The sequence below is a fragment of the Taudactylus pleione genome, unplaced genomic scaffold (assembly GCF_031769625.1).
Source record: "Taudactylus pleione unplaced genomic scaffold, aTauple2 ptg000314l, whole genome shotgun sequence".
Lineage (NCBI taxonomy): Eukaryota > Metazoa > Chordata > Amphibia > Anura > Myobatrachidae > Taudactylus > Taudactylus pleione.
The window spans coordinates 16,271,576-16,296,053 of NW_028284715.1; the positions used below are offsets into that span (position 1 = coordinate 16,271,576).

The window sequence follows — 24,478 nt, forward strand, 5'->3', positions numbered from 1 at the left end:
AGAGATCCGTGTTAACTAGTGCCTCGGGGCTAGTCGTGGGCTTACCGCTTGTGGTAACTGCATTACGCCCGGCACTTAACCCCAGAGGTGCAGGTTACCGCCCTGGGCAATAGTCGCGGTTAAGTGCCAGACGCGTTGCAGTGATTTGAGTCGCACCCTAGAAGTTTAGATATAGTTCCCTGCTTACTATTCAAGGACTTGTATTGATAAAATAGTATTTTTAGAGTCTTTTATACATGCTGGGAATTTTATTTTTCTTATTAATCTTAGTTTTCTCCTAAATTTGCCATTCCTCTTGACCACCAAAACTTTATAACATTAAACCACTATCTTGTAGGCTCTGATGAAAAGCACTTTTGCATTGTTAAGATCTCCAATTAGTTTTGTTTTATCAATAATATTCAATTTATAATTTTTACTAGAAAAATGTAGAGGTGAGTTAAAACAATATATATTTTTTTTACAATGCATTCATACCGGTCTGTGTTATGCCTGTGTGCGGTGTGTTTTAGCCTGGAAAATTATATTATTGGCATGGCATAGGGCACTATTACTCTGTGTGGTAATTATCCAGGTAATCAGCAGCCCTGATTGGCAGACCACCTGTGTCAGTTTCTCTGGGCTGTCTTTCACTACCTGGGGAGCAGGCTGACAGACCTGTTAAGAGACACTTTATGTAAGTGCTGCATTTAAATGCTGTTTTGTGTAGAGATGAGCTGTTCAGTTTTGTTTTGGATCATCTTTCATGGTCAAAATGTCATGAAAGATTACATTTTGCCTCGTTCTGAGATCCAAAATTGGCGGGAAGGTTCGAGCCAAAACCGAACGGCTCATCTCTAGTTTTGTGTTGGTCATTAGATCCTTCCACCCTTAGAGACGGAGACTTCTGTTTAGTTAAAGCCGGACAGGCTAGGATTAAGTTTTATGATTTTGCTTCACAAATAAAACAAGCTGCGGATACCTGTACTAATGTCAATTATGTGTCAATTAGAAGTGTTTTTTTATTCCATGACTATGTAGAAGAAGAACGGCTGATTCTGAGTTGGATGCACTGCACATGCACACAGACAGCGTGCGCTTAGAGTCGCAATTGAGGCGCACGTTAGACGCACGGTCTCAGAAATGTTAATGAAATTAATTGGGCGTTCCTGGGTGGTGAAAGAGGTGGCTAAGCGGACGCACAGAGATGGTCCATCTTATGGGTGTGTTTTGGGAATGCCGCGGTCGTGTCGCTGTAGAGACACAGAATCGCTCACATAGGATGTTCCTATGGATAGTCTGAACCTAGCATAGGGCTGGTGCAGGTTTCCATGGTGTGCCTGATGGTGGGGTCTAAAGATGCAACAAGCGATATTTCAACATTTAAGGATGCTGAAAGCGGGTGTCTCAGTCCCTGCACATTCACACACACTGATATACGCCAGTGTAAGGGCTTATATCGGTATTAGCATAAAATTGCAGATGCTAAACCGGCGATAGATACAGACAACGTTGCATCCAACGCAGGATCAGTCCCTATGACTTTAGACAGAGCATCCGAAGTAGCTTAGCTGTATCATTTACAGTCATCATTTATAGTCTTCTGCAAGGCGGTCAGACTTTGTTGTTTTCTGTTTGCAAGAACCGGAGGATGTTCCAGATCTGTCGCCGTTGGATGTGCTCACAGAAGAGGAAGCTGCCCTTATAGAGCCGCATATTCCAATCCCACCAGACTCCTACACCCTCCGAGACTATGTAGACCAGTCAGAAACTCTACAGAAGCTCCTTTTGCTTGGTGAGTGGACAAACCTTGTCATGCAAGAAGACGAACACGATCATCATATCACTGATCAGAGGAGAGGTGGCCGTAGTACATCGTGTTACTGTTCATTGTAGATTGAACTGTGTAATGTAATCCTTTTAATTTTTTTGGGGGGGTTTATAGAGCACAGTTCTAAATAGGAAATGTGGGTATTCATGATGTAGGCTTATAGGTTTCATAGATCTGGCAGTATTTATTAAACAAGTCTCCTGTATACACCACTGCCTCTTTTCATGCTGTTCATTAAGGGACACTATGACGTAGCGTGGCTTGGGCTACCTAGCTCTATCAGTCAATCAGTGATAGTGCTCCTAGTTGATTGCGTGTAGCATGGTAGAAAGCTTCAGGCACCGAGGATGAGACACAGGAGCAACAATTAAAAGTCGCTGCAGTTTAATAGTCAGTAATAATATTAAGAAAAAAATTATGCTAAATGTAATAAATACAAAATTGCTAATATTTGTACATGCCGATACGTTCTGTTAACACATAAGTTATAATGATAACTCAGGCCTGTTCACAGTTTACATATTTAGTGGGAGTTTGAATTTCCTGCTCACTTTTCACTGTCCGATTTCTTCTCTGTAAGCTGCTGGCGTGGGGCAGCTGTCATCTGGTAGAGGGGCTGCAGGGAGTTAGAATTGAGGAATAAAAAGGAACACCTCTGCTTCGTTATATGCAAAAGCTTGGCCAGTTATAGGTGATCAGGGCATTTTGGAGAATGTGAATAGCAGTAATGCACCTGATCCTGAGCACAAGTTTGTTTTTGTTTTTTTGTTTTTTTTTAGGGGATGAGATTTTCTAATGAACTTTGATGGATGGAGATATTTGGAAGTGGTCCCGTTTAGCATGAATATGCAGAGCCAAGTGGGCCTCTGCCATTGGTTTTGGTAGCACATTGTTTTTTCTCTACATCTTGGTCCAATGCATACAAGCAGTGCATTAGTGCATTTTTTTTTTTAACTAGTTCATAAAATTCCCCATTGCTGTCCTGAGACAGACAAGGTATTATGATGGTCAAAGGAGCAATAGTTTAGGTAAAAAGGTAAAGTGTTATAAACGTTTATAGACCTCTCCATTTCTACAGATTTGTCTACCTACACCTATCCTTATCTCGCACCTATTATCCCGGTTTCTCGCCCCATTGACTTTGCTACCAAACACATCCTAAGTATCTAGAACACTATAAGCGAACCAAGGTGCCAAAATTGAGGAAAACACAATGAAGGAAGGAGTAGCAGGAATATGGGGATGTAGTTGGCATCCCAGTGTGCGGGATGCCGACAGTCTGAATACCGGTACCGAAATCCCGACAGGTCGGGATCCCGGCACCAGTATCCCGACCGCCGGCATCCCAAAGGTTAGTATCGGGGTGTTAGGGGGATGTTAGGTAGCGGGATTAGGCATTAGGGGAAGGGTTAGGCACCGGGGAGGGAGTGTTAGGATTAGGGTGCGGGGAGGGGGAGGTTAGGTTTAGGCACCAGGCAGGGGGAAGTTAGGTTTAGGCACTGAGGGGGGGAGGTTAGTGTGAGGCATCGGGGTGGGTTAGGGTTAAGGTAGGGGTTAGAAAAATACTCACTAGTGTTCTCTATGGGTGTCGGGATTCTGGCTGTCGGGATGCTGCTGTCTGTATTCTGACCAGCAGCATCTTGACAGGCAGGATTTTATACCCAACCCGGAATAAGTGCATAATCTAGGCTAAACAGGATATAGAGAGGTCCGAAACTAGTGACCCTCGCCATGCAACATTATACTTAATCTGCGATGTGACAAATAACCTAATCTAAGTACCTAGTACGCTATTTGCAAATCAAGACGCACAATTGAGGGAAAATTAGCAGGAAAAAGTTTAATAGTTGAGGAAAACGCACGCACCGCTGGGATCACCAGGAAGAGGTGTACGAGGACACATCTGTAGGTTACAGAAGGTGCCTGGGCAGATGCACATCAATAAGAGGAATGGAAGCGTGCTTCAGAATAAACGCATAATGGATAAATAGGAGCATTTATGTTTCAAGGAAACTGTTCAGTGCTTGCGTATTATTTTTTTTCTCATGTGTAGATTGATTGGTGATGGTGTGCATGTGCTTTACCGCAGGTGTGGATTTATCCAAGCTAGAAAAGCGTCCCAATGTGGGGACTTTTCTCCTGAAGTTAGACTTTGAGAAGGATATAAGTAAAATCCTCCTGTTCCTAAAAGATGTTGGTTTAGAAGACAGCCAGCTGGGGCCGTTCCTGACCAAGAATCCCTTCATTCTCAGTGAGGATCTAGACAAGCTGCACAAAAGGTACAGGGAATATTTGTTGCCCATGAAGAAGGTTCCCTGCAGTGCTAGTTGCTAAATGCAGCGACGGCAAGGAGCAACTTGAATTGCTCCATGTCAGCGCTGTAAGTAGCGGTCATTGCCTTCCGAGTGTAAGCTATTGCTAAATATAATGTTACTTCCATTCATATCTGTTAGTATAAAGATATCAGTGCGGTCTGTTGTGAGGGCGTCCGGTCTCCTTTATGTAATTTAACACGTGTAATAAAACAAAACCTAATCAGGATATTAGGATATGTGCTAAAGCATTGTTACATACATTTTGTTCCACCAATACCTTGTGTCAGATAAGGGAGCTCTCTATACAATTAGAATACGTAGCACGATCTTTCATTGAACGTGAGATGCATGCATTACTGAATGAGGATAGCTGAGATAAAGCTGTACAGAGCTGAGGGACATCACTTATCACTGGAAAATTAAACGACCTTCCTCAGTGGGAAACATTAGTGGATAAAATCTGGAGTTGGTTTATCTGTTGACCTTGGCAGTCCCAGGCTGCTGCGTCTCACTAACTTTCTCTGAGATCTGATTTCTCCCTTCTGGTTAGTTTAGAAGGTTCTGTTCCCAAATAGTAATTTCTTATCGCTGTATCATCTGTCCTTGTCATGCTTTAACGGCAAGCTAACTCTATTATTCTTCTTCCTTTGTATTCGTCTACTGTAAAAGCTGATAAAGGATTTTGTATTAAGGTTTAAACAGCTTTTACTATATGTGCTTGTATGTACCTTTTTAACAAGTTTTACTAAATATATTACCTGACCTTTTCAGGTTTGTTAATATACATGGCTGAAAAACACAGTTGTATATTCTCTTTGCCCCTGACATTGGTCAGAAAGCTGTTCTGCCTGATTATATAATATATATTGCTCAAACTCAGAAAGAAGCCAGTAGGTCAAATAAATGCATTTAGATTCAAGTGTTCTTTTTAAAGGTTCTAGCTGTGCAAGTCAACACATTGATGTAATCAGAAATTAACTGCAAATGATGGGTTAGAACTGCGCTCTGCTGTATGGGCAGATGGGATGTGAGATGTATTGTTTGTGTCGGGGTGCTGCACCTTCCTAAAAGCAGGAGTACCGGGTCCTGTGTAACGATAGAAGGCGGTAGAGGGTGCGGAGGGTGCGCCCGCCCTATGGGTGTAATGCTGGAGTAATAGTGTGTCGTGGTCTTTTGTGTTTGATGTTGTTGTGTGGAGTGATGGGGTGTAGGGAGGGAAGAGGGTCTAATGGACTGGAGGTGGTGGGTGAGGAAATGAAGACAGAGGCAGAAATGGGGTCCAAAGGGTTTATTGGAAAAAAACAGTACTAATCCTGTTCGGTCCCAGGCACCCAGGTGGGGTGAGCGATCCACTTGAGGGTGTGTGTGGGTGGAGACTGGGGAGGTGAGTGGACCCTTTTAGGGGGCTCCTTTCCGTGCAGTTCAATAGACCGGCACGTTACCCCTGCTGGACCTTTGGTCAACAGTCTTAGGATGTCTCTGGGGGAGGGGAGTGGTGGGTTGGCAGCGGGTCTGGCGGTTGTGGATGTACACCCTGGTGGCGTCCCGCGCAGGGGTATAAGTCTCGGAGTCACTTACCTACCGGTAGGATTTGTTGGTGAAAAAGGCTTGGGCTGCTGGTAGCTGGTGTTAGAGTTTCCTTTTGCAGATTGGATGGCTGCTGCGGTGTCAGCAGTTGGAGGAAGCTCTGTGTGTGTGGATCGCTTAGGGATTGCTGCTGGACGAACAGCTGTGAGTGGAGCTGGTGTTGGTTGCTCCCAGGGGGCGGTGCGTGGTCACCTGGGTCTAGCAGGTGGATTGGTGATCAAGAGGGGTGCGCAGGGCTTTGCTAGGTGTGATGCCCAGCGCGGCCCTGCAGGTGGTGGGTAGAGAGGGTTCTGGAAGCAGCAAGGCTCGACAGAGTTCTCCGCGGGAATGAAGAGCTCTGGTGTAAGCTGGCTGTCGTGTCAGAATGTAGGCGGTCTCCGTTGCGTTTCGACAGGGGTTCTGCCTTCTTCAAGGAGGTAAGAAGTGTGGCTATGCATGTGTGAGGTTTAAATGTGGAACTTCCGGGTTCTGTTTGTCAGGTGGTGGAGATGACCAATCAGGGCTAAGAGTGGGTGTGGCCCATGTATCTGATAGGTCGTGGGTGATTGTGCGAGGCTAAGCCTGTGGTTGGGTGATAACGTCACGTGGTTTGGGCAGCCAATGGTGTGCTGCGCTGCGGTGGGTGTGTTAGCTGGGGCTCGTGTCTGGGTGCATATGTGGCTGCTATGGGGATTGTGACCGGCTGTGGATGGTCAGCGGCGGTCATGTGGTGTCGGCAGCCAGTCGTGTGCTCTGCTGGTGTGGGTGTGTATGCTGAGGCTGGTGTGCTTTAATGCATTATATGGCTGCTATGGGGATCGAGACCGGGTGTGGTTGGTTGGAGGTGGTCACGTGGTGCTGGCAGCCAATCTTGTGCTGTGTAGGGTTTCCGTATGTTTACATGGCTTGAGGTGACAGCTGGCTCTGGCGTGCGTTGGGCGGAGGAGGTATGCGGAAAGGTGACTGAGTGTTTTGTGCTGTGTGAAGGATTTAATGAGCGGGCAGGGGCATGTGGCGAGTAGGGTGGGGGTCAGGGGCACCGGGGTGTGTAAGGCAATTATTGTGGAGGTGGGGATGTGAAACCGCATTGTCGTGGTAGTTTAGTCCCGTGGTGCGGGCGGCCAAACATGCGCTGTGATAGGCTAGGTGTGTGTGTGTGTGGGGGTGATTATGAGGGTGATGGTTGGTGGCTCGGGTGACCGCAGGGGTCCGGGGAGGTGTGGATGGGCATGTCTCCGGGGATGGTGGCTAGGTGATCGGGCAGGGGGAGATGGAATAAGACTGGTGCGTGTGGCATGTGTCAAGCTGGCAGTGCTGTAGTGGACATTCCTGTTATGTGTATAATGGTGTCTAGATGATGGCCGCGTGTGGTGGGAGGGTGGGTGTAGTGGTTAGTATCGCTAACCTGCATGATGTGTGGAATGCCAGGGTTGTGTAAGTATATATGTGGTGTGGCCAAGTGGTTAAATCGACTGACACGGAGAAGTGTGTGTTAACGTGTGGCGAGGAGGAGCAAGGTTGGTGTGTTGACTAATAGGTTCTTAGTGTGTGGAATGTGTTTGGTGCAGTAGTGTGTAAATGGTCTTGTTGTGGAGAGGGGGGGGGGAAGGGGTGCCGTCTTGGGGTGTTGTGGTCTCTATAGAGGCAGTCAGGAATGTGTGTGGGGGCTGGGATAAAGTGTAGCGTGAGGGGGGTGGTAGGGGGCAGGTGTGTGTTCATGTTACGGACCGGTGATGTGTGTCAGACAAGAGCCATAGCAACATAGAGAAGCGGGGGGTGGGGTGTGTCTTAAATGTGTGTGGCAGTGGGGTGTAATGGGTGCTTAATGTGCTGGGCGATGAGATGAGGGGGACGGGGGTGGCTCGGATGAGATCGTGACTAGGTGTATAAGTGTGAGGGCCGCTGTCTGTTGTGTCGGGGGGAGTCTGTTTGGGATGTGGGTGGGGGTGTTGGAATGGGTGGTGCGGTCGATATAAGGGGTATGGGGGTGGTGATGATCAAGGTGTCAGGGTGTGCATGTGTTAGGGCAGGGTTGGTTGGGGAAGGGGATGTCAAGGTAACGGTGATGCGGGGGGGGGGAATGGGGATCACTGATTCTGGGTGTCAGCATTTGAAGGTGGGTATGGCTTGATGGGGGCGGTAGAGGGAGGTGGTAGATGATTTAGTGGAGGGGGGGTTTGGATGGTCAGAGGGTGGAAGGTCGGATTGTCTTGACAATTGAAGAGGTTAAGTACGCGGGGTTACGTGGGGATCGGTGTTGTTAATGTGTCAAGTATATGGTGGCCGTGTTCATTTGGAGATGACTGATTGATTTAATCTCGTTATCGATGTTTAGTCCTTTGGGTGCTAGTGTTTTGAGGGTGAAGATCCACCGGAGTTCCTCCTTGTTTAGGATCTTGGTGTGGTCCCCTCCCCTCCAGTTTTTCTTGATGTGTTTAATGCCTGTGAATCTGATGCCTGTCGTGTTGCTATGGTGGTGTTCTTGGAAGTGTATCGGTATGCTGTGGTTGTCTGTCTGTTTCGTGATGTTTCTGAGGTGTTCTTGGATCCTAGTTTTAAGTGGTCTGGTGGTTCTGCCGATGTATTGTTGGTTGCAGGGGCATTGTATAAGATATATGACGTTCGTGGTGTTGCATGTTATGTGTTCCTGTATTTTGTATGTTTCTCCTGTCTGTGTTGATGTGAATGATGTGGTGGGTCTGGTGCTGCTATATTTCAAGGTGGTACAGTTGGTGCACGTACCGCAGTGGAAAAAACCTTGTGTGGGTCTAGAGTTGTCCTGGGTAGTTTGTGAATGTTGCAGGGGTGGGATGTGATTGCGTTCCAGTTGGTTCTGTATGTTGGTGGCTTTTCTGTAGATGACTTTTGGTTTGCTGGGTAAGATGTCGATAAGTTGTTCGTCTTGTAGTAGTAGGTGCCAATGTTTGTTCACGATGCGTTTTATGCTGTTTGCGTGTGTGTTGTATTGCGTGATAAATGGGATGTTGTTCTGTATATCTTGTGGTTTTTGTTTGTAGTCAAGAAGTGGCTGTCTGTCTTTACCTATTTGTATGAGGGTGCGTTCTAACTTGTCTGGTTTGTATGCTTTGTCCAAAAATTGTTTTTTGAGGGTGTTGGCTTGTTCCTTGTAGTCTGTGAGTCTTGTGCAGTTGCGTCTAATGCGTTTGAATTGTCCTGTGGGGATATTGTCAAGCCAGGTGGGGTGGTGACCACTGGTGGATAGGATGTAGCTGTTGACGTCCACTGGTTTTTGGTAGGTTTTGGTATGTATCTGTTGGTTTTCAATGAAGACTTCCAAGTCGAGGAAGTTGACTGATGTCTGGCTGTAGTGTGTCGTGAAATGGAGGTTTCTATCGTTGTCATTGATGTACTTGATGAAGTCAATTAATGTGTTGAGGGGGCCTTTCCAGATGCAGAGGACGTCGTCGATGTACCTCGTTCATAGGACCAAGTTCGAGTCCCAGCCATGGCCCGTCCATATGTGGGAGTCTTCCCAGCTACTCATGAACAGGTTCGCATAGCTGGGCGCGAACTTCATCCCCATGGCGGTGCCCGTCCTCTGCAGGAACAACTCCCCATTGAACCAGAAATAGTTATGTGAAAGGATGTAGTCAATGCCTTGTAGAATGAAGGATAATTGGTCTGGTTCCAGTGAATCATTGTGTTTGAGGTGTTAGGTGATGCTGTCGAGTCCTTGTGTGTGATTGATTACAGTGTAGAGTGATGTAACATCGCTGGTGACCAGCCAGTGGTCATCACCCCATGTTATGTTGTCGAGGATTTTGAGTACATGGGTGGTGTCCTGGAGGTGTGATCGTTGGCGTTTGACGTGTGGTTGCAGGAAATGGTCGATGTATTGTGAGAGGTTGCTTGATATGGAATTGATGCCGGATATGATTGGTCTGCCTGGTGGATTGGTGATGCTTTTGTGTATTTTCGGGAGATAGTAGAAAACTGGAATGATGGGGTTGGGGTTGTATATGAAATTGTATTCGTGTTTGTTCAAGATACCTTTGTCTAGTCCGTTTTGGAGTATGTGTTTGAGTGTCATGTTAAAGTTATGTGTGGGATCTGTCCTGAGGGTCTCGTATGTGTTTGTGTCTTGTAGTATGCGTAGGGATTCTGTGATGTAATCGTTTTTTTTTTTTCAAGAGTACTATTCCCCCTCCCTTATCAGCTGGTTTAATTATGAGGTTGGTGTCAGTTTTGAGTTCTTTGAGTGCGCTGCGTTCGCCTGCCGTGAGGTTAGGGTTGCGGTGTTTGATTCTAGTGTCAAGTTAGTTCATGTCTTCCGTTACCATGTGTTCGAAGGTGTTGATGAAATGTCTTTTAAGATGGCTGGGGAAGAATTTGGAAGGTGGTCTTAGTGTTGTGTGCTTGAATTTGTCAGGGTTGGTTTCTGAGGTGGTTTTGTTGGATAGGAAGTACTTTTTTAAGGTTAGTTTGCGCACAAATCTGTTGATGTCTAGGTAGGTTTCGAATTTGTTAAGGTGGTTGTTGGGTGCGAACATTCATAAACCTCACACATGCATAGCCACACTTCTTACCTCCTTGAAGAAGGCAGAGCCCCTGCCGAAACGCATCGGAGACCCGCTACATTCTGACACCACAGCCAGCTTACACCAGAGCTCTTCATTCCCGCGGAGAACTCGGTCGAGCCTTGCTGCTTCCAGAACCCTCTCTACCCACCACCTGCAGGGCCGCGCTGGGCATCACACCTAGCAAAGCCCTGCGCACCCCTCTTGATCACCACTCCACCTGCTAGACCCAGGCGACCACGCACCGCCCCCTGGGAGCAACCAACACCAGCTCCACTCACAGCTGTTCGTCCAGCAGCAATCCCTAAGCGATCCACACCAACAGGCACCCACCAGGCAGTGGGAACAGAACGCCAGCAACGCGGTGCATCAAGCCCCACAGTGCACCAGCGAGCTACTACCACACACAGAGCTTCCTCCAACCGCTGACACCGCAGCAGCCATCCAATCTGCAAAAGGAAACTAACACCAGCTACCAGCAGCCCAAGCCTTTTTCACCAACAAATCCTACCGGTAGGTAAGTGACTCCAAGACTTATACCCCTGTGCGGGACGCCGCCAGGGTGTAAATCCACAACTGCCAGAGCCGCTGCCAACCCACCACTCCCCTCCCCCCGAGACATCCTAAGACTGTTGACCAAAGGTCCAGCAGGGGTAACGTGCCGGTCTATTGAACTGCACGGAAAGGAGCCCCCTAAAAGGGTCCACTCACCTCCCCAGTCTCCACCCACACACACCCCCCAAGTGGAGCGCTCGCCCCACCTGGGTAATCAGAAATTAGTTGCATGTGTGCTTGCAAGAGCTATTGCTGTTGCCTCTGTACATTATCCACTTATCACTTCCACAACACGTCTTGTCCGGCTTATGCATATATAACCTCTTTGAATGTGGCTGAATGATGAGTGTACAACATTGTGCCATGCCTGTGTGGGTGTGGTAAGGTCTGATGATGGCAGGGTGCAAGCAAGGGGTTGGGAGTGGGGGTGCGCATCACCTAAGTTTGCCATGTTGACAATACTTAGAGCTCTCTCATGTCCAAAAAGGAATATTGGTTAGTCGCAAGAGCAGGTTAATGATTTAAGGAGTGACGTTTCCTGGGATAAACAGCCACACTCCGTGTCACACCAGTCCAGGGCATTGATACAGGTATCCATCGCTAGTTTTATTTGGGTAGTAAGATAAAAAAAATCATAAATATAAGTTATAGCCTGTCTGTCCTCTAACTAAACAACAGACGTCTCCCTCTCTAAGGGTGGGAGGACCTAATGTCCAACTCACACAAAACCACATATAAATACAGCTTTTACATAAAGCCATCCCTCAACAGGTCTGTCAGCCTGCTCCCCAGGTAGTGAGAGACTGACTATGGAGACTGCTACACTCTTTATCAGCCTCTCATAGGTGGTCTAGCAATCAGGATTGCTAATCAGTTTCTATTTACCATACAGAAGCTAAAAACCTGAGGCATATATATCTTTCCCAGTGTTTTTGTCACAGTAGATTTAATGGCTTTAGCAAACTTCAGGTTGTGCATACATATTCTGGTCTGTAATTTATAAATACATGATTTTATTAAGATAAAATGTTATTATAAGTTTGTTATAAGTTTAGTTATTAAGGCTGTAGTTGAACTACATCTGCCTTGATAAGCTGTTTGGGATAAGCGTCATAGATGATCTAGACCAGAATAAGTCTAATCCTACACAAACATATTTTGTGGGCTAATTTACAGTTTACAATACAGTTTAATTGTAGGGTTAATTTCACTGGAATTTATACATATTTACATTTATGATCTCATTGCTGCTATTCTGTTTGCTTAGTACCTCAAGCCATAATGATGTGTCAACATACATCTATCCTTCGCTCGCTACAAGTCGCGATACACAACTCGTGAACGCCGTGTGACTCTGTAGCACCAACCATCTTTGTGTGTGACTTTTTACCTTACAATTCACAAAGTGATGCGAATAGGAAGCCTGATTAAAATGATATGCGGCATGCCTATATTCTCTGTGCGACTGCGGGTGTATCTGCATGCGAAATGCTACATTACAGTGTCACAGCATTTCGCCGGTAAATCGGCTGATTGTCTCTGTATACTGCCCCTTATTTATCCAGTTGTGCACTGCTAATCACTTATGCGTGTCCTGTGAAGAGATTCACAGTGCATACACTATAAGAGAGACACTGCAGCCGTGTATGTTTTTAGATTGTAAGTACATGAATCGTTAATGTGTTAACTAAAATGATTTATTCAATAACATCCGCTTCCATCAATCTTGACTACACTAGACTGATAAAGCGGATATCTGACTAAATGATACCTGAGTAATTGCTACGTGTTACAGCTCCTATATTTTATGTGCATTATTTATTTTTTTAAATAAGGTCTGTAGTGCATTTTTATACTGGGCAGAGAGGTGCTGTGGGTAATAATAATTTGTCTAAACTTCATGCTCATAGGGGCTGATTATGAGGTAGAAGCAAAGCAAACAAAAAGCAAGTAACTCTGCGCCTGTGTAAAACCATATTGCACTGCGGGGGAGGGGGACGGGGCGGAAGGTGTAAAATGTGCAGAGAGATTTATATTTGGGAGGGTTGTGTCCAAACTCAAATCTAAATTGCAGTGCAAAAATAAAGCTGTCCAGCATTTGTGGGCTACATGCAGAAGCAGCCAGTATTTACCCCACATGCAAAAATATAAATGTATTTTCACCCATTGTATTTGTATTGCAGCATGGTTTGTCCACGTGTAAAGTTACTTGATTATTTTTTATATTTCCTACCTACTCAGAATCAGATCCATAACTTTCCAGCCCTCATACCTATATGGTTGGGGTGTCTTCGCTCAGACTCCTCGTTTAGGCCATGCTAGTCTTCATTTTCCCACCTGTCTTGAAAGTCCATGTGCAATAAAATATTCTCGTTCAGACTTAAATGCAATGACTTTGGCCATACAGATTATCTATTGAGGTTACAGATTACTACCCAGAGTATAATAAACTTCTGTATGTTTTGGAGGAAGCTACTGGAAATAGAGGGCCTATTCAGATCTAGAAATGGGCAATACGGTTATTATAGCTGTGATTGGTTCTTGCATATCTGCATTCCAAATACAAGCCAGGCCTGCCAAGTCACACAGTTCCATTGTATTTAGCCTCTCCTAGGCCATGTTTTCCAGGCCTTCCCTTCCCCACCTCACACATTGCAGCCAAGCTCCAGCATTCCATCAGTGTAAGATATTAAATTCTACCAGCAAGTAAAAATAAACCTAGATCTTTGTTGCTGCCCTGACCATGTGACACATTGTCTGGGATCGTGTTCAACGGTAAATAAGGCTTAGCACAAGGAGAAGTGTGGTCCCCGCTTAATGGAATACTGAAAAAGTATGTTCTGTGTTGTTTTTTTTTTTTTTCCATTAAGTTAACGATTCTTCAATATGCACTCCTACTTTACATTAGATATTATTTTTCATCGATTTGCAGATCATTTTCAGCAAATAACAGTTAAAGACTCATCATTTTACTAGTAACGGTCGGCAAATCGACTGATCATTACCATACATTAACAATCTACAGTTCTGATTGGTCTGTGAAATCCACCTGATCCACTGATTCCGATCACTTTTTGGTCCGAATCTGCAATTGTGAACCCCATACATTGCAGATTTTTTTTTAAACAATCATCTGCAAAATGGGGAATAGGCCCAAATGAATGCTGATGAGTACTCCCGATAAGATTATGGTAACTGTACCAAATACTATGATTTTTCAAAATATATCTTTTAGACCAAAGCACAGCTTCTCAAACCTCGGTCCTCAGTACCCCAAACAGTGCATGTTTTTCCAGGACTCCTAACAGAATCACAAGTGAAATATTAGCTCCACCTGTGGATGTTTTTAAAATATGTCAGTGAGTAATGTATACTCCTGTGCACCTGCTAGGTGACCTTGAAAACGTGACCTGTGTGGGGTCCTGAGGAGCGAGTTTGAGAACCACTGGATTAGAGAGACCACATTCAAAGGGCATTAGACTTGATTTGAAGCATTGAATCTGTGTGCTTTCCATAAAAGATAAGACAGCAGTCCATGAGGTAGTGATGACTATGGGCACGATTCTATTCAACGCAATGTAAATAGCGCCGAGAGATAGCTCCCGGAGCTATTCAATTCATCACGATGTTAGGTCGGGGAAGGCTCGTTCTCGCGCCTTAAACAGGGTGTTTAGGCGTGATAACGGGCATTCCCCGACCTAACTTCCCGGCGCGAGGCTATTTTCCAGGCGCGAAGGGCAGAAAACAGCCTCGCGCCGGGACTTTTATCGGATTTCTTCTCTCATCCTCGGAGGGATGAGAGAAGAAATCATTAGCCGGACTTGGCAGCGCGGTGTATTGAATAGCTCCGGGAGCTCACTCCCGGCGCTATTTACATCGCGTTGAATAGAATCGTGCCCTATGGGTTTGTGTTTGTAGAATTGGTGTTCAGTCAGAGAGAAGAAATGACTGGTTCACATAAGGTTAGTGACAAACTGCGATTCTCAGAGTCAATTAAGTTTAATAACCGTGGCTTGTGTTCTCTAACTACTTGGAATCTTCAAACATTAGTATGCGTCCGTAAATGGCAGCATTTCAGAAGCTGTGCAGAATCTTAAATCTAACACTAGACTGTCTAGCCTGCTGAATATAAATTCTGTACTGATCTCCCAGGAATATACAACACCAGAGAGTGCTGTTGTGTATTCCAGGGCACATAAACCTATCCTGACATCTGCAGACTATAGTCTACATTACAACAGCTACAAACAACCCCGTTTGCTTCAGTAACTTATCACAATCAAAACTTTTTGTGAACAAAAACTCCTGCATCAAGCCAATTCGCACAGGAAACCCCTCATTGTCATTATACCAACTTTCTGTCTGCCATTTGTGGACTTTTGCATTGTGGTATTCTGTATACCAATATCCTATGCCTAACTGGCCATAGGACCTTCTCTAACAGAGTGCACCTAACTATACTGTAGCTTATTTTTATAAAAAGGGGGGCATGCGTATGTACTTTTCTGTCCAAGTCTGCCCCCCACTGGCACTTGTGTGGAAGGAAAATAGCTTTTCCTTCCAAACAGCTGCTGTCACTCAGATGACGTGGCGGTGTGGCCCTGGTGTAGGCAAAGGACTGAATATTCTCAGCCCGCTTCCTTTAAACACGCCGCAGGTACAGGTTCATGTTCTACAACTAGGTTACATCTCAAAAATACGTCCTTTGGTTCTATTTTACACATAAATCGTTTTAACCCATAAATAGTCACAACTGTGAAGTCTTTCTTTTAACCATATAAATAAGGAGCACTTCGTGCTTAGATTGTATGTCTGGGAATATATGCGGTCGGGATGCTGGCGGTCAGAAGACCAACAACTGCATCCCAAAGTTCAGGATCCCGAAAGGGGCCTGTAAGTCCCCCTCTAACCTTAACCTCCTCCCGGTGGTGCCTAGCCTTAACCCCCCCTCCCCGCAGCCTAACCCTCCCCGGGAGGTCCCTAACATGCATACTTACCAACGTCGGCAACACGATGGTATCTTGACATCTTCGGGATGGCGGCGTCGGGATTCCAGCGTCGGTATATTGACTTCCGGCTTGCCCGTCCGCCGACATCCTGGCGGCAACCCTATGTCTGTGTTTGCCTGTCAGTCAATGAGGGTAGTAACTCTCATTTTATTTTCACTAAGTACTGGATGTAATGGAATCTAAATATCAATATCACATTGGTAGAGGTTTAGTAAATAACTTGCCTTTTTTCAAATGCCATTTTGCATATCCTGGTCTTGTGATGCAAAGCCTGGGTAGTTAGGGTTTCATCATTATTCGTATACTTTTCCAGCTATCTTTCATCATGTGTGTTAGGGTGCCCTGTCTGTAACATAAACAAGTCGTGGATCGCGTTGTTTAGTCCATATATACCACGTGTTGAAATCTCTGATAAAGTGCTGCACTATAATGTAATTATTATGACCGCACTGCTTTAGTGTATAATGTTGAAGTGGACATCTTTATAATCTCCTTGATGAGGTTGATGCGTGTCTTAATAATTGTCTCTCTTGCCATACAAGAAAAAAACACACAACATTCCCCCCCTCTACACTGCAATAAATAAAGACTAACACTCTATGGGGAGTTTTATCATAGTGCCAACTAATCAGCTACAAACTGTCATTTTTCAAACACGGCCTGTACCTGACCGTTAGGAGCTGATTGTTTTTTACTTCATCTCTCTCCAAGGCGTAGTACTCTACATCTAAAATGTAAATAAAATGGAGAAATATTTAGTTTTACTCATTTGTAAATCTATGATCATCCACTCGTCGCATCAAGGTCCCTTTGGTAAGGTCCTAACTCTAGACAATGAGAGCCCTATATATTGTGTCATACATTCATGTGCTTTTAAATTGAGATCTAACTTACCTGCAGGTATCCCAAAACTCTCACTACAAAGACCAGCACTCCCTGTCAGCTGCTGATCCCATATATGCGTCTCAAAAAAGCCTTGATTACAAAATGCAAGTTGATCAATCAATTTTATAGGCTTAAAACAAGAGGATCCGGTCAGAATATCGTCAGGTTCTGAATGTCGAACAGTAAGAATGTCAACCTGGACTTTAGGTTGCCAGTCAAACATGTCGACCTGTTCATAACATCACCATTTAAAATGTCAACACCAAAATCTTGGCATACAGTTTTTTTTTTTTGCTTATTTTTTTTGAGTTGGGTGTAGGGTTAGGCTAAAATAAGCAACAACTATAGGGCAACATTATAACCCGTGCCAATATTTTTGAATAATGACCTAAAGTCCACATCTACATTCTAACCTGTCGACATTCTATGTCGACTTTTTAGACCACACACAAAACAAGTGCTCGTAAGGGACGGGGTTATCTAGACCTAAAAAAAACCACACACAGAACATTTCTCCCAGCACACTGCAATTAACCAGTAAAAAGGCTAGTACTATTTATGTAAATACATTTTTTTTCTTGTCTAGATAAACCCCTCCCTTACAAGCGGGTTGGGTATGGGATGTTGGCGCTTGGGATCCTGGCGCTCAAAATCCCAATGCTGGCATTCCGACAGGGTTAGGATACTGACACCTGTCGGTAAGTATCCTAACCCTACCCTTAACACTCCTGCTCCCTAAACCTAACCTCAACCCCTAGTGCCTAACCCCACTACTTACCGTTGGGATGCCGGCGCATCCCGACAGCCTGGGTAATAACTACATCCCCTTACAAGCACCTGTTTGATGATACTGCTATAGTATAGTATAGTTATATTTTAGGCAACAGCTACACGTTGCCGTTCCCACCTGCTCAAATAACTAAGGGGTCTATTTAGTAAGCAGTGTTAGGAGACAGAGTGAAAAGTGATAAGGTACCAGCCAATCAGCTCCCAACTGTCATTTTTCAAACACAGCCTGTGAGATGACAGTTGGGAGCTGATTGGCTGGCACCTTATCACTGTCTTATCACTTTTCACTCTGTCCCCTAACACTGCTTAGTAAATAGACCCCTTAAGCTGTAAAGTATAACTTTACCGGAGGACAATATTAAAGTCTTCAGATAAGTGGTTTCTCTTTAAATTTTTTATATAATGAAACGTCTCTTTATTATCGGCCGGCGCTTATGAAGAGGTACCCATACAAGTTAGAACAAGTGGTTTGTTTTTATATGTTGAGTAGATCTTAATCGCTGCCAAGTTTTACACAAAGCTGCTGGTACAGACCTAGGAGATCTCATGCAGCGTTTGTCATTGTCAGGGTGTGTTGGAGAGGCGGGACGTGAAAACTGGAATTTTACCTGGAACAATTAACGTTTGTTTTTCCCCCACGGGGCTGTTCTCAGATTCAATTATTGGATGTTTCTAGTGGAGTGTCTCTTTGAATGTGCTTTTGTTCATTTATCATTACATTGCATTGCTATGAACTCTGTGACTTGGACATCCATATTTAGTCATTGCTACGGTCACAAGCTAATACTGTCACATAGAAAAACGACACCGCCCCAATTTATGAGAAACACGGGTCTGTAGCTAACATGCCCAGATCTTAATGAAGAGTTAATTTACCTGCTGGAGAAAGCAATAGAAGTTTTTAGTTCCAAAGCTCCAACACCTGGAACATAAGAGATTCTGCAGGTCTAGTACTTGTTGGGGTTCTTCTTTCCGTAAATACACTTTAAACTGTCCCTATTGGAGTAGACCAAATGTACATTAGATGGCAAACATTCAAATACAGTATAAAATCTATCTCATTTCATTACAGGCTAAATAATATGTAGACTTTTTTTTTTTTTAAGTTAAAATATTTTTTTAATTTTTATTAAAGAATTTTCACATAACAGTTACATAGGCATAATAACATGTGATAAGGTTCATAGTACATAACATTGTACATAATAATATAGCCCAGATATTACAGTTTAATCACCATACAGACTCAGCGTCTATATTCAATTAGTATGGCCATTTAATAAACCATCACATAAAATTATCAAATTTAATTAATCTACTAGTATAACATAACAAAACAAATACATAGGTAATAATAGAGCTAAATAATAATAATAATAATAATAATAATAAATAAATAAATAGGAATAAAAAAAAAAAAGAAAAATAATAATGAAATAAAATATATATATTTTTTTTTTAACATAACGTTAATCTTCAAGCTTTTAGTCCTCCTTAACTATTGTTAATTAGGTTTTCAGAGTGCAAGCTGTTTTAAGTGTATTATGTAGGAAATGCAATGTTGTATTAGGGTGATCTGGGACCCTGGGCTGTAGTGCAACTAGGGTCCCCACCAGACATATGACTCTTCCCCCACCAAACAACTCTTCACACTGTTGTATATGACCCCAACCCTCCCATTGCCATATGTCAATGAAAAGAAAAAATACTCTGAGCAAGTGAGCGGCCAAAGTATACTGCTTAAAAAAAATGCACGTGTGACACCAGTGATTTTGCATTCTTTTTATTTTTTTTAATGAATTATATTTATTGATTTGTATATAGTAGACCACAGATTCAAATTAACAGATAAAAAAAAATAATACAATTGACAATAATGACCTCACAAGAACAGTGCACAATGATACCATATTGGACCTCAGCAAATTACAAGCAATAAAACAGTAGATAAAAAAAAAAGAACATTAAAGAAACAGACGGGACATTAAAGAAGAATACTGTGCAAACATATATACATATAATGAGGAGACTGGAGCATCCCAGGGAGGAAGGGTGAACGTATCGAAATATACTAAACCTAAGTGCTGTCAGAGAGCTGCTGGCAAATAGGGGATGTCAGCCACTAATGAAAATATATAGATACAAGAAAAAATACCAGTGCTACTATAAAATATATTGTATAAACAAATACCAATGGACAGTGGTTATCACAATTCCTAGTAATGTATTGTAATAACATTCATAAAAGCAGCATCTAAGATGCATAAAAAAAATAAATGTTATATATTAAACAATAATAAAATAGCCACATGTTAATATAGATGTACCATATCTGGTAGTGCCTTAATTGATACTCCTTCCATATATTACACAGTCATATATTGGCTGAGACAAGAATTAGACTTAAGCTGGCGACACATCTAAAGTTATCTGTCCAACCAGCCAACTAGTTGATTGGTTGGAATGAAAATCTGGTAAGGTATGGGAGTAAATGAAGATTAGCAATTTGCTCCTAAATGCCAGAAAACAGATGAAAATGGCCGTCAGACAAGTTTGCTAAATGTTTGATCTAAATAATTTGTTCAAACAACAGTTTTTGTCCATTTTCTGGCGTTTGGGAGCAAATTGCTGATTGTCATTTGCTTTCATACCTTACCAGATTTTCATTCCATCCAATCAACATAGTTGGCTGGTTGGACAGAATCTTTAGATGTGTGGCCAGCTTTAAGCTGGGCATCCACTATACAATTATCTGTCTGATATCTGTCCAATCTGGGTGGATGGAATGAAAATAAAAATTTTTTTGCAAAGACACAAAAAAAGAGGAAAAAGACAAATATGCCTTACATGGGGCACTCTTACAGGATGTATGAAATAATATGTAGATGATAAATGAAATCATTAAAACTTGACGTTTAATATTATCCCTAAAATAAATTCTCTAATGAGGATGAAAATATTACATCAATCAGGTTAAATAGTCTCATAAACAGCAGTTAACAATCTTGCTACTAGAATAACGCACAATGAAAAAATCACACATCAAATGCTAAGATCTCAAGGTGTGGAGTGAAAACAATTTCCACACTGAATGTCCCAGATATAATTAAATATTCAAATGAAGATAATCAAAAGGACAAGTTTGGTAAAAGATAAATTGAACAAATGAGATCACAAATGCTAGCAAGGTATGAAAAGGCGAAAATAAACATATAAGGGACTTCAATCTCAGGGCCCTTAGTAGAGATCATGAATCAGGTGACCAAGCCTCTCCGGCGAAATGCGCGTCCTTACCCACCCGCTCACAGCAGCAGGACCTTCTCAGCACACTGCATTGCAGCCTTGACTTTTCTCACAGGTACTTTCCTATCTCTCCTTAGCGCTCTCTCATCTGGGTTTCCAGCCGCTGACTCCCCCTGCAATGCCCGTTGGTATCAGGGGAGAGACGCAGCCCTATCCCAGACAGCAGAAGCGCTGTCTGTTGTTTCACCTGGGATCCACGTGGCTGTCACTCTCTCATCCCCTTTTTGATTCAGATAGGGGAAAGTAGAAGTGATCCCACGCTGTTCTCTCCCAGGCCTTACTTCCTTCAGTAGTGTCTTGTTACCATCCTCAGCCAGGTGACAGACATTCACTTCAGTGTCTCTCACTGATTACTATTTATATTAGGATATGAACAGCAACATGTTATCTTAATTACCTACTGTTTGGGATTAATTTATTTAATTTAATTTATATTGATCTCTTTACTTATATATTGATTTGTTTCCTGAGTATCTCATCTGCTTTGATTCAATATTTTGACATTAACATTATTATATGTCACAGATGTTTTACTTCTAGGATGTACCATCTATATGCTGCATGTAAATATTAGAATTGATATACCTTATGTATCTGTGCCTTATTAGTATGTACATAGGCACTATATGTGTTTCCTTTCGGTGTGTCACATGTAGCCCTTCATGATCTCTACTAAGGGCCCTGAGATTGAAGTCCCTTATATGTTTATTTTCGCCTTTTCATACCTTGCTAGCATTTGTGATCTCATTTGTTCAATTTATCTTTTACCAAACTTGTCCTTTTGATTATCTTCATTTGAATATTTAATTATATTCGGGACATTCAGTGTGGTAATTGTTTTCACTCCACACCTTGAGATCTTAGCATTTGATGTGTGATTTTTTCATTGTGCGTTATTCTAGTAGCAAGATTGTTAACTGCTGTTTATGAGACTTTTTAACCTGACTGATGTAATATTTTCATCCTCATTAGAGAATTTATTTTAGGGATAATATTAAACGTCAAGTTTTAATGATTTCATTTATCATCTACATATTATTTCATACATCCTGTAAGAGTGCCCCATGTAAGGCATATTTGTCTTTTTCCTCTTTTTTTGTGTCTTTGCAAAAAAAATTTTATTTATGTGTTCTACACAAATATTGTGGGCGCACCACCAACCCAGAGTCATTTATGAAATTTATTACCTTAATAGACCTTTATGTTGGTTTACTTTATGTGTAATTTAACTTTTTTGAATAACTATCCTAATATTTATTGGTTAAACTTGTGCGGACTCTTTTTTTTGTTGTATTTGGTTGGAATGAAAACCTGGTAATGTATGGGAGCAAATGACAGTCAATCGTATGGTTTTAAACACTAGAAAAAGGACAAAATAAATTGTTCAAATTGGTTACATTTGTGTGTTTTAACCAATTTGTCTGAACAACCATTTTTGGCTATTTTCCAGTGTTTGTGAGCAAATGGACGATTGTCAGTTTGTGTAACCAGTAGGTGGATAGGAGTATCTCTATAGATCTGTAGGCTCAACGCGTTTCACTGGCTCAAATCACATCCAGCTTCCTCAGGAGGCCTCCTATCCACCTACTGGCTATGCAGACTTTTGGACTTTACAAAACCCCTGTTTACATTGGCGGCTCTACTACTCTCCGGTGGAATACCACAGCCCTGAAATCTTCTGCATCGGCTACTATATGTCGCCAAGGACTGTGAACAACTAATTATCCTTACCGGTAACTTCATCGCCTAAGGGAAATCTAATAGGGCCCATACACCTAAACGACCAGCATAAGATCAGATGAATGATACGTTTTCCCTACGATTCTCCCGGAGCTCCCTGGCAGTCCCTGCAGCATGTTTGTGGTTTTTGTAGCACAGGATCAGTCATAAGATCGATCCTTTGTCTCACAGGCTCATCAGGGGCTCCTCAGGGAAACAGTCATTGAAATGACTTGAAATGCCACACGATGGATCGCATGAACAAAATAAACTGCACGATCCTCATACGGATACGGCGGGCAAGATGTGCTGCACATATGATCAGAAGACACGATTGTACGAACAGCGGGAGCGCGCAGCGGATCGTAAGTTACTAAAAAAAGACACGATTTTCACAAGATCCATATTATGATTGCTTGAAAATTGTGTAATCGTCCAGAAATCGCATAGGTGTATGGGGGCTATAAGTCTAATTCTTGTCTCAGCCAATATATGACTGTGTAATATATGGAAGGATTAAGGCACTACCAGATATGGTTCATCTATATTAACATGTGGCTATTTTATTATTGTTTAATATATACAATTTCTCTTTTTTTATGCATCTTAGATGCTGCTTTTATGAATGTTGTTACAATAAATTTCTAGGATTTGTGATAACCACTGTCCATAGGATCTAAGGCATAGTGGGTGGACTACCATAGGGACAACACCCTATCAAATTTAAATGGCACTTGCATTTTGCATACATAAACCATTCATGTAAAGCAATGGAGTTGACAAGACCTGTCGAAGAAGGAAGAGAAGGGGCCTGTGAAGCCATCCGCTTCCTGGCAATACACACTTTGGCTAGTGTAAATAGAATAATGACATACGTTTGCAGGTAGCGGTTTAGGCCATCCGCAAGGCCAAGACCAAACAAAGAAATTTTGGGGTCAGCCAGGCATAGCTTAACCCCAGAATTAGCCACACAACCCGGGACCTGAGACCAGACATCTACAATTAAGGCGCAGATGCCAAAAATCAGCAGCTGACGCCCCACACTTGGGACAGGAAGTAGAAGTCGAGCCTCTAGGCATTCCTAGATGTACCGGAGTCCAATACACTCTATGGAGTATATATAGCTGTATCTGCTAAAAATCTGGCACACGCCGTGGCAATACGAGAGCCAAGAACAAAGCTCCAGTCCTCTTCATAAGGGGACCCAAGTCTGCCTCCCATTTAGATCTTAATACTGGCAAACCACCCAGACCCAAAGCTGATAGCAAGGGGGAAGAAGTACATGAGATACGTTTTGTAGAAGGGAGAGTATGTAAAAGTAGCCCATCCCACCGTGCACACAAAGACCCTGGGAGACCAAAATCAGTGCTAAGCTGTATAAAACAGCATAAAGTCCCATCACGATAAATTTGACCCAAAGTAGATACCCCTGAGGACAACCAGAGATAACTACCTTTGAGACCAAATATTTTGGTGAAGGCTTTATTCTCCCACAGAGGAGAACAGGAATCGATACCAATGGTCCCAAGCACCTTCAATGCTGCTAAACTGTAATGGGGTGGAAAAAGAACCAGTCTGCTGAAGGAGCGACCAGTGAGCATCTCCACAATCCGACTCAAACACCCAGTCCCGCATATGCACTAATTGCGCAGCTAAGTAGTAATATCTCAATATAAGCCAGGGAAAAGGGCATGCGCACACGATATAGAATTGCCCACATAAAACATCTGCAAACAGAAAGTCCTAGTAAGCATAAACAGAAGAAACAGTACAGCGGAACACATAAGTAACATGAAATATTGGATCAGGGAATACTCAGCCAGGGGAGTCGCCACGTCCGGGCACATGGAGGTCGAGCCAGTTGAAAGCGTCCTTAGGAGTATCAAAGAAATGAGAGCGGCCACCTAAGATTACTCTTACATGGGCAGGAAAAATCATGGCACATGGAAGCTGCAAGTCCCGCAAGCATTGTTTAACTTGAACAAACTA

At 43.1% G+C, this 24,478-nt stretch overlaps 1 protein-coding gene across 3 annotated transcripts in view; it reads left to right on the forward strand.

Annotated features, from left to right (window-relative positions):
- Window positions 1-24,478, forward strand: part of MTERF3 (mitochondrial transcription termination factor 3) — a 40,149-nt gene that overhangs the window by 8,643 nt on the left and 7,028 nt on the right. For all 3 annotated transcript variants that reach the window (XM_088442713.1, XM_088442711.1, XM_088442714.1), the window contains exons 3-4: window positions 1,622-1,774; window positions 3,900-4,089. In XM_088442713.1, coding sequence (XP_088298839.1) covers window positions 1,622-1,774; window positions 3,900-4,089 — 343 coding nt within the window. The remainder of the gene's footprint in view (window positions 1-1,621; window positions 1,775-3,899; window positions 4,090-24,478) is intronic.